Source organism: Caretta caretta, chromosome 1, assembly GCF_965140235.1.
Source record: "Caretta caretta isolate rCarCar2 chromosome 1, rCarCar1.hap1, whole genome shotgun sequence".
Taxonomy (NCBI): Eukaryota; Metazoa; Chordata; order Testudines; family Cheloniidae; genus Caretta; species Caretta caretta.
Window position 1 is genome coordinate 130,617,343 of NC_134206.1, and position 10,448 is coordinate 130,627,790.

At 45.1% G+C, this 10,448-nt stretch overlaps 1 protein-coding gene across 1 annotated transcript; it reads left to right on the plus strand.

The window, feature by feature from the left end:
- The first annotated feature begins 787 nt into the window (after positions 1-787).
- Positions 788-6,338, plus strand: LOC142072850 (uncharacterized). Its single transcript, XM_075131159.1, has 2 exons — positions 788-2,181; positions 5,010-6,338. The coding sequence occupies exons 1-2, from the start codon at positions 1,270-1,272 to the stop codon at positions 5,133-5,135; spliced, it is 1,038 nt and encodes a 345-aa protein (XP_074987260.1). The 5' UTR covers positions 788-1,269; the 3' UTR covers positions 5,136-6,338.
- Positions 6,339-10,448: the final 4,110 nt, after the last annotated feature.

Here is a 10,448-nt window from a genome sequence, read left to right on the forward strand (position 1 = left end):
GGTGTGTTCACCAAACTGGGCATCAGGAAAAGGCATTTCAAATAATTATGCAGGGTGTTCTAATGGGGAGGGGGAAGAAGAAGGTTTCTATTCTCTGTGACTCCTGTGCAGTGGAGTTCACAAATGTGACCAGAGCAGTCACTGTCAGGCATTGTGGGACCATTACAGGTGCCACAGTGTCTACACTTGTACTGAGTCGACTTTGGTAGGTTGACCCTGACTCAGTGCCGCTCAGGGAGGTGTTTTTACTGTATTGCCATGATGGGTCACTTATGTCGGCAGGAGAAAAATTGTACCAATAGGTTGACGCAAGGCGACTTACGTTAACGTAACATTGTGGGATGGATCAGGCATTACTCAAACAAGTTCAACAGAAACTTGCGGTTCTGTTTTTCAGAAGGGAGAGAGTCTGTTTTCCCACTGCCTGAATAGTTTCACTGTCAATGGTAGTTACTCCCTCTGTTAAAAAAGTAATTGTTTGATCTGAGTGCTAATGTCATTTATGCCATTGTAACTATGATATTTTTAAGGTTTCAGAGGAACAGCCGTGTTAGTCTGTATTTGCAAAAAGAAAAGGAGTACTTGTGGCACCTTAGAGACTAACCAATTTATTTGAGCATGAGCTTTCGTGAGCTGTAGCTTTAGCTGTAGCTCACGAAAGCTCATGCTCAAATAAATTGGTTAGTCTCTAAGGTGCCACAAGTACTCCTTTTCTTTTTATGATATTTTTAAGTATCCTAGTATTTTTATCCAGCAGTAAGTTTTTGTACATATCTTGAAGAGTTAATGTTTAGCTATTCCACCTGGAAGCAGGCGGGGCACACCCTGACTGTTTCGTAGAAGCAATGCACACATTGCTCTATCCAAGGACAAGGGCTAGATATGAACCATGAGAACTTGATTGTTTGGACAGCAACTGTGGGAGGCTTTCTTAGCCTGGGCTCAAGGCCTGAGAACCAGGATTGTAGTAGATAGAGGATGGTAACTAAGTATATGAATTAACGTCATACATTCCTTTGGGTAGCAGTGTGAAATGCTTAGGGGGAGAAATATAATAAAAGGAGAAGGTGGAAGGCGGGGGGGAAGAACAGCCCATCTCCGCTGACCAGCCTGCTTGCTTGCATAAAGCTGTGTTCTGTCTCATCACTGAACCGCCACAACTGGCGCCCAAACGTGGGGCCCTCAGCACTCACCTCGCCCGGCAAGGGTTTCAGACGCGTCACTCATCCGCTTCGTGGATCCCGGTGAGTATTTTTCATTGTGGTAAGTATGGGAAGCTCCCTCTCTGCTTTGCAAGTGCAACACCTCAATGAGCTGCAGTATTTGCTGCGTAAGGCTCAGCATGACTGCCCGGCTCGAGCACTTACTCTCCTGCTGCAGGAGGTGCGTGCCAAGTGCCCGTGGTATCCTGAAGCCGGAAGCCTTAAGCTAGCGGACTGGGAGCGATTGGGCCAGACATTGCACGAAGAGCCTCGGGCGCCCGTGCAGGCTTTACATGCCTGGCACCTCTGCCGCGACGTGGTACAGCATGTCGCCTCCGACAGGCCCTCCCTCGCGAGGCTGGTGATCTCGCCACGCCCGTCTGCTCCTGCAGCCATCCCCCCTCCTGGCGATGCGACACAGCGTGTCGCCTCGGAAAGGCCCTCTCCAGCACCAACAGAGGGGCTGCCGATCCCGCCACCCCCGTCCGCTCCTGCGGCCATCCCTCCCCCTGCTTCACCCCCAGTGCCTCTATTACCACCGCCTCCCTGGCCTTCCCCACCGGAGCCGGTGTGTGATCACCCTCCCCCCGTGGGGCCCCCCGGAGGGTCATCTGCATCTGCTCAGAAGCTTTCGCTGGTGCAACAAATGGTTCACTCAGCGAAAGCTCGATCAGATCTTACAGCGGAGGAGCTGGCTGATCTGGTCTCCGTTTGCCCGGTCACCTGGCAGAATGATGACCAGGGCAACCCCGTGGGCACCTGGACCACTTTGCCATACTCGGTGGTTAGAGAGGTAAAGAAAGCAATTCGTGAATTTGGCCTGACTAGCACCTTTGTGCGTGGTCTCATTGAAGGGATGGGTACTGGGTACTCCCTAATCCCTGAGGATTGGAAAACGCTGCTGCACATGATGTTGTCACCCAGTCAGTATGTTATTTGGCTTAGTGAGTATCGGCAGATGGCAGAACGCCAAGCTCAGGTACATAGAGAGCGCGGTATCATTTATGAGCATTTGGCAGGGGAGGGCCCGTTTGCTACTATTGAGATGCAGTCTCAACTCCCTCAGGCTGTCTTCCCCATTATTTCCACCTGTGCCCAGCATGCTTTCAAGAAGGTCCCGGATTCAGGCAAGCCTACTAAAAGCTTTGTCAGTATCCGTCAGGGTGCCTCAGAGTCCTTTTTGGATTTTACCAACAGATTGCAGGAGGCTATCCTCTGACAGGTGGATAACACTGAGGCAGCTCACGAGCTCCTGTTAAAATTGGCAGTTGAAAATGCAAACGAGGATTGCCGCCGTGCTCTTCAGGCAGCACAAGCCTCTGGTATTTTAGAGCTCTCAGACATGCTGCGGGCGTGCCAGAACATTGGCACACAAGCCCACAAGGCTGGAGTTCTGGCTGCCGCCCTCAGAAAAACTGGGAAGGAGGGGAAGCGTTGTTACCGCTGTGGTAAGGAGGGTCATTTTCAGCGGGAGTGCCGCTCATCTAAGGCACCAGCCCGACCCTCAAAGAAGTGCCCCAAGTGTGGGAAAGGTTATCACTGGGCTAATCAGTGTCGTAGCGGGTCGGGAAACCGCGCGACGGGTCCCCCCCGAACCCAGGGCCAAACGGGGGTGTTTCCTACTCAGGCAATCGCTCCTCTGCCTTGGAATCCGTAGACTCTATGAGGGCGGCGACTGCTGGAAGTGCAGGGCTTGATTTGATCATGCAGGAGGACACTGACTTTCGGCTGCCAGGGGAGGTCTGTGCCATACCTACACAGGTGACGGGACCTCTCCCTGCCGGCTTTGTAGGTCTTCTTCTCCCTCGCTCACATGCTGGGAAACAGGGCTTTTTTGTCATTCCAGGGGTCATTGATGCTGATTACACTGGCATTATTAAGGTTCAGGTGTGGACTCATCTTCCACAGTCGCTCCCGCGTGGACGGTCAATTGCACAATTGATTTTAGTCCCCTATCAGGTGCCAGCTGCCGAGGATCGAACTCGGGGTGGAGGCGGCTTTGGATCGACGTTGTCTCACTCGCCGTCTCACAGCGCGTCTTCTCCACTTGTTGCTCTGACAATGTCAGTCCGCCCCTCGAAGCCTCAGTTAATACTTCTCTTAGATGATGTTCCTTTTACAGGGCTGGTGGACACTGGAGCTGACGTTACGGTGATTCGTGATCTGGAGTGGCTGGTTAATTGGCCTACGGTTCCTTCTAGAGAATTGTGGGGGATCGGGGGTAGTAAACCCGGGCGCCAAAGTTTGTCTTGGGTCACGGTCTCTAAACCGGGAGTCCGTACCCTTGCTACTATCCGCCCTTTTGTGCTCCCTGTCCACCTCAATATTTGGGGCCATGATTTACTTACAAAGTTAGACACCACCCTTGATATTAACATCTGATGGCCCAAAACCCTCCCTCACCCACCGTGCCCTCCGCCTTACCCTTGGTATGGCAATCCTTAGAGCCCGTATGGATTGATCAGTGGCCCCTCCCTCTAGAAAAGCTAAAAGCGCTTCATTCGCTTGTGCAGCAGCATTTGCAAGCACAGCGACTGGAGAGCTCCACTAGTCCCTGGAACACCCCGGTGTTCGTTATTAAGAAAAAATCGGGTGCTTGGCGGCTGTTACATGATTTAAGGGAAATAAATAAACGCATCCAACCTATGGGCCCCTTGCAATTTGGCTTACCAAATCCAAATTTAATTCCTCAAACCGATCAACGTTGTGTGTTAGATTTAAAAGATTTTTTTTTTACCATCCCCCTTTGCCCTCAGAATTAGCTGCTGTTATTTTGGCCTTTCAACCTTTTGCTGATTGTCCCTTTAATTTAATTGTGGATACCTATTATGTTTATTAGGTAATTGATCATTTACCCCTTGCCCTCATTACCCCTCAGGTTGATACAGACCTCCTTCGCCTGTTTTTGTTTTTGCAGCACCTTTTTGCCACTTGTCATTTCCCTTACTTTGTTGCTCATATTTGCAGTCATACCCCTCTGCCTGGGCCACTCACTGAGGGCACTGCACGCGCCGGTCGCGCGTTGCGTGGTCAGGTAAATTCCCTTTTTTCTGACCCCATTGAAAGCCATGCCTTTTTTCAGCAGTCTGCCTCTGTTTTGGCCCGGCAGTTTCACATTCCTGCTGATCATGCACGTTCCATTGTTCGTTCCTGCCCCCACTGTGCTGCTGCTGCTCCTACTTTTTCTTATGCCGTTAACCCCCGAGGTACCGCAGCAAATCAGCTGTGGCAGATGGATGTTACTCATGTGCCACAATTCCGCCCCTATTCGTTTTTACATGTTTCCGTTGATACTTATTTAGGCTTTCTTTTGGGCTTCCCCACAACGTGGGGAAGCCACTAACAAAGTTATTCACCATTTGCTAGCCTGCCTTTTTGTTATGGGTCGCCCCTGCCAAATTAAAACAGATAATGCCCCAGCCTACTGCTCTGCAGCCCTCTCCACCTTTTGTGCCCGCTGGGACGTCCGTCTTACACACGGAATCCCTTATAATTTCACAGGCCAAGCCATTGTTGAACGTGCCAATCGCACACTCAAAACCTTGCTAGATAAACAATTAAAACAAGGGGAGCTGCGTCTCCGAACCTTAGGAGACATTCAACAACAAATGCATATCCTCTTGTTTACTTTAAATAATTTAACACTGAATGCAGATCTGCAGACCCCTGCGGATCGGCATTTTCACAAATCTGAGGTACTGAAAAGACCGCGTGTCTTTTATCGTCAGCTGCCCGATCCACAGTGGCTGGGCCCAGTACCTCTAATCACTTGGGGTCGGGGATATGCTGCTGTGTCTCTCCCTGCAGGACCGTTGTGGGTTCCAGCTCGGTGTGTGCGACCGGCATTTAAACAACATGGCATGGCACCAGGAGCTGTCGAATCCCATACCAGAGTTTCAGCTGACCTTGGAGGAGACCGCGTTGCCCCCCTAGTCGACAACGACGGGACAGAAACGGAGGAGGCGTAGTGTCCCAAGCCAGCCCGTGACATGGGGAGCAGTAAAAGCATTGGTCGCCGCGACCCAACGAAGACTGGCAGCAGATCAACAGCCAGAGACTCCTGAGACTTTGTTTGTGGCGATTCTCGCCCAAATCACTGCTAATTCTGTGATGATTGTGTGCCTTTTGTGCCTGCTATTTCCTGTAGGGGTTGGCTCGGAAGCGCCTCCCCCGTTATAAGCCCGAATGACATATAACGTATGGGAAAGATTGGCTTCAATAGGAAATGTTACCCACTTTTGTTTATTTAATTTTGTAGCAGCCGGAGATTTGTTAGGTACATGCCTTATTCCAGTATGTCATCACCCTGGGGAGATGGAGAGTAAGACACTGTTCTCTGCTTATGGTAATTTTTCCTCCCAGTACTCTAGCATGGCTAATTGGGGCCCGGCCAACTATATTTTGCCTCGCACGGCTATATCCCTCTACACACCGTACCTGGCCGGGGCTCACAATGTCACCTGTGCGCGTGTAGTTAACTGCACTAGTACAAAGGTGCCCTTGGGCTGTTGAAAAATTTCTCAACCCCTTTTAAATTGTTCCCATGCTGTTAATGTTTCATATAAAATTATGGCCATATCATCCTACCATCAGGATGGGTTTTTACTTGCGGTTCACGCACCTTTAATTATATTCCTGCAAATTTAAGTGATGGCACCCTTTGCTGTCTTAGTAGAATGATATTTATATTGCCTTTTGCTGGTTACAATTGTAGTAAAAGAAGTGTACCCCTTTTAGATGATTATATTGCAGATGTTGAGCTTTTGGTTATTTTGTGTTTGTAATCATTGGGCTTATTTTTTTGCTGCTGCTGTGTACAATGTATTCTTTCCTTGTTAAGACTTTGTAAAATTTTGCCCTGGAAAGCTCCCCAGGTTATGTCCTTGTCTGTCTGGGAGTTAAATAGCATGACAAAACAAATTGATGGCTACCATGAGATGGCCAAATATCAATAAATAAAAAACGGGGAGATGAAGGGTTAATGTTTAGCTATTCCACCTGGAAGCAGGCGGGGCACACCCTGACTGTTTCATAGAAGCAATGCACACATTGCTCTATCCAAGGACAAGGGCTAGATATGAACCATGAGAACTTGATTGTTTGGACAGCAACTGTGGGAGGCTTTCTTAGCCTGGGCTCAAGGCCCATCTCCGCTGACCAGCCTGTTTGCTTGCATAAAGCTGTGTTCTGTCTCATCACTGAACCGCCACACATATCTGATCAGAAAAATTATCCTCTGAATATACTCAAAATTCCATTTTCCCCAACTTACTTGTCTTTAAATCTCCAGTAAATCTATAACACGTATAAATGCTTGTATATCATACCTTCATGCTAATAAAACCATACTATAATGCCAGAGCAAACAGTAAAGGGCCAGATTTTACACTCACTTATACTAGAGCTATCCTATTTAACTAGTGCAACTAAGAGGAAATTTTGGTGTATAATTTAAATTAGTAGATAGATCTTTTGAAGCCAGACACATTCTTTCATACATGATATTTAATATTCATCGATGTATCAGGAATACACGTTTGCATTTCTTTTTTTGAATCAATTCTATCCCACATGTACATGAGAAATCACTCAAAGAACAAAGAGACTTTAGCACATTTTTATATATCTTCAATTACACTAAGTCACAAACAGGAAGATTTCAGGAATGTATAACTGAGTTTCCTACCTCACCTTCGTTTAACCAATCTCAATGAATTCCACTATGAGCTGGATCATGATTCTGTGCCATCCCTTCTTAGAGCCAAGCTATGCAAAGTGTCTGTCGGGGTGGTGGGGTGGGTTGGGAAGAACATGGCCAGCGGTTGTGCTGGGTTGGGAAGGGCATGGCCAGAGGTGTGTTGGGCTCTTGGAACTTCCAGCACATATAACAACCCTTAGAGGGACATTACAAGTCAACAGAACTTAAAGAAGCTCTGAGGCTGCCATAAGTCATGCCAGGGAATGACACAGTCCTCAGTAGCCCCAGAGATCAGAGCCCACTCCTCTCCTCAACTGTGCCATGCACAGCTCTGGTGCAACCACTGAATCTGACTCATGTTTCCTCATGAAAGTTTTGTAATACAAGAAACACTTGCACATAACAGTGAAGTTTACTATGGGCTTGACCAAAAGCCTTGATTTCAATGTATTTCAAGAGGTTCAGATTACAGTGCCACCATATCTACCTTTCAATGGGAGCACACTTTGCTGTGAGATCCAGAACAGCTAAACTGCTTTTTCACTTTAGTTTTTAAAATTGTTTTGCACTGGCAAAATGCTGTGGGAATTACAATACTTCACTCCCTACCTTACAGCATTCTGCTAAGCCAAATTTGAGATTTTTCATTCCATACATTATCTATTTATTCACCATTATGTGTACATCCTTCAACTTCTTTCATACCTTTTTTGACAGCATTTGTAATCTTTTTACTGGACCTGGAAGCAAAGGTCTATGTTCCGAATTTGAACACATCATATTTTTTTCTCTCAACACTGGAGAATCACAGTTGGCTGAATCTCCAATAAATATTTTGGGTGACCTCCACCTTTCTATGGTCTCAAGCTGCTCCCTAATTTTCTTTTCCTTCTTACTGAAGAAAGAGCCAATTTTCTTGGCGTTGCCTTATTTCACTCTCTTCATTTCTGGCTAGCAGACTGTAAAAGGATAGTAATTCACCAAGTCTCTCCCAATTACCATAATTGGTTTTGTCCCTTTTTTGAAAATGTGGATCTAATAATCAAGTTAGATCACCCATCACTGGCTGATTTTTGAGTCACGCTAGTCATATGACTCGTATATTACATTCTCTGACTTTATGGGATCAAGTCTTTGCCAGTAATGAACATTAATGAACCAATCATTGCTTCATTATGGATATATAATCTGATTGTAGCCTACAAAAAGTCAGATATTTACATCTTTGTGCAAACATCAGGACTGTTATTTACACCATTCTTATTGACAAATAGCCACTTGTGTAGACCTGATGAGTTTACAACAACCTCTTATGGCTCCTTCACCTTCAGCAAGTTAGACTTATATTAGTTTTATTTCCAAATACCCTTTAGCTCTCCCATCTGACATCTCACGTTTTGTTGTTGTTTTCCTATCCATACTAATGATAGAGGTTCACTACAAATTCATGCCTTTCAGATTCAGTTCCAAGCTTGCCTCTTTCATCAACCGTCCAATACAAGATATTACCTCATGCACAGACTATTCAAGACCATCCTTAACTAATCATGGCCCTTCCATGCTCATTGCATTAAAACGTGAATAACTAATCACTGAATTATTCTTGGGTGATCTTTCCTCGTTTGCAGGCATATGCATTTAGATCCTAAACATCCACCTATATCAGCATCTTTTCTGATCTACTTTATAAGCATCTATTATTGTCATCCATTGCCTTCTTTCAGTTTGGGGATGAAGCAAACAGGTCAATGTAAGGCAACCCCTTGAGATCACTATGAGACAGTAGATAGAACACATCAGCCCTAGTGCTCATCAGAAATGTACACAAGCAGCGGGAGGTTATGAAGCAGATTGCTGAAGCTCTGCCAATAAAATAATATTAGGCCTCTTTCTGTACGATTGCCTGGATTAACTTCCAATCAGTCATTAAAACTGGTTACCTTTAACTTAAGTGCACTCACATTGACAGTATATGAGTAATCAGTAAATTAGGCAGGTTATATTTAACAGCTGCTTTTTCACAAGAAGGAGCAGAGGTTAGGCAGTAATATTTCTGTTAGCCATCTCAATGTCTGGGCATAAGCAAACAAACCAGTGAACATGTCACCTTCAGCTGTATGACATCTGTCTAAAATTCACTTGGGGCTCTTTAACAACATTGGTGATGACTTTTTTATTATTAGCTAATAATGGGGAAAATAATAAGGTTTCTAATTTAGCAAAGCAGCCATTGACTTCAAAATTTGGCCCAAATTATTTAGATGGCAGATCGTGCTATTTAATTTTATTGTTAACTACAGTTATTCCTGCTCTTTTTTACCAAAAAAAAAAAAAAAGTGAGTTTGATGCAGAAAGTGCATCAAATTACAGAATACTCAGTAAAGAACAATTCTTTTCATGGTTCTTTGTCTCAATTTTTTTCAAATGGTCAGCCTACTCTCCAGCAGCAATACATGGAATTCATTATCCTAGGGGATTTTTATCTACCTTGTAAAGTTGTAAGTGATTGCACTTCTGTTGCTTTCCCATTACTATCTTTATATAGGATTACAATTATTCATAGTGCTGCTAACATTGCAAACTAACTATATATACACAAAGCAACTTCAGACACAATGTTACTAAAATTATCATTGCTTCCACATTTGAGGAGCATTAAGCAAAGAGAAGGCAATAAGGATAGCTCTTCCATTTGAGAGCTTTAAGGGAAATTGTCAAAGGAAAACGTGGCAATGAGGTACCTAATTCCCAATTACTTTCAGTGGCAGTTAGACATCCAACTGCCATGTATGCCTCTTTGACTAAACTTTAACAGAAGACACCACTAGCAACTAGGAAAAAAAAAACACTTTCAGTTTAGGAGAAGTAAGGACCAAATTCTCATTTACACTACAGTCCCTTTGCACAAACTCTGTCAGTATAAATTGACCTTAAAGTAGGTGTAAATGTAATTTACTTCCACATCAATTACACTGCCAGAGTGACCTTAAAAGGGCATTGTTGCTATTTTAGTAAAGATAGCATCACTGTGTGCCCTAGTGTAAACAGCCGGCTGGCTTACAACAGTGTTTTCAGCAATGTGTCAATTAGAGTGGACTTCTCCCAGGAAGATAATATGGTGATGAAAATTAGTCAGAAGCCAGTAGGCTGTCTGCATTAGGCCTCCAAATATTGCTAACATTAGCAATGATGGAGAAGGGCTTTTGTGTCAGCAACAATTTGGTCCAAGGTTCTAAATACAGAACCCCACTTGTCTACTGGGCCACCATAGATCCATTTGACATTCCCTGGTGGAAGTCTACATGGACTAATACTCCAGAGTGTGTCAAAATGTGGCCTAATGGTCAAAGAGACTCTTCCATTCCAATAGTGCTTCCCAAATAACCAGCTGGCTTGCATCATTGTTAGTTCTGTCCACATCCACTGCAACTGCCCTTTTTAATACTACTGCTGGAATTCCTCCACTGAATTTCTACCTTAATAAATGAAGGCCTCTTCTGTTTATAACCCAGATATTCTACTAGAGCCTGACAGTACTACAGTACCTG

What these genes read in the sequence shown, in the direction of transcription:
- LOC142072850 (XM_075131159.1), top strand. Translation starts at nt 1,270, where the DNA reads ATGGGAAGCTCCCTCTCTGCTTTGCAAGTGCAACACCTCAATGAGCTG. An exon ending in TGGCAGAACGCCAAGCTCAG is followed by an intron (nt 2,182 to 5,009) that starts GTACATAGAGAG and finishes CTCTCCCTGCAG; the next exon opens with GACCGTTGTGGGTTCCAGCT.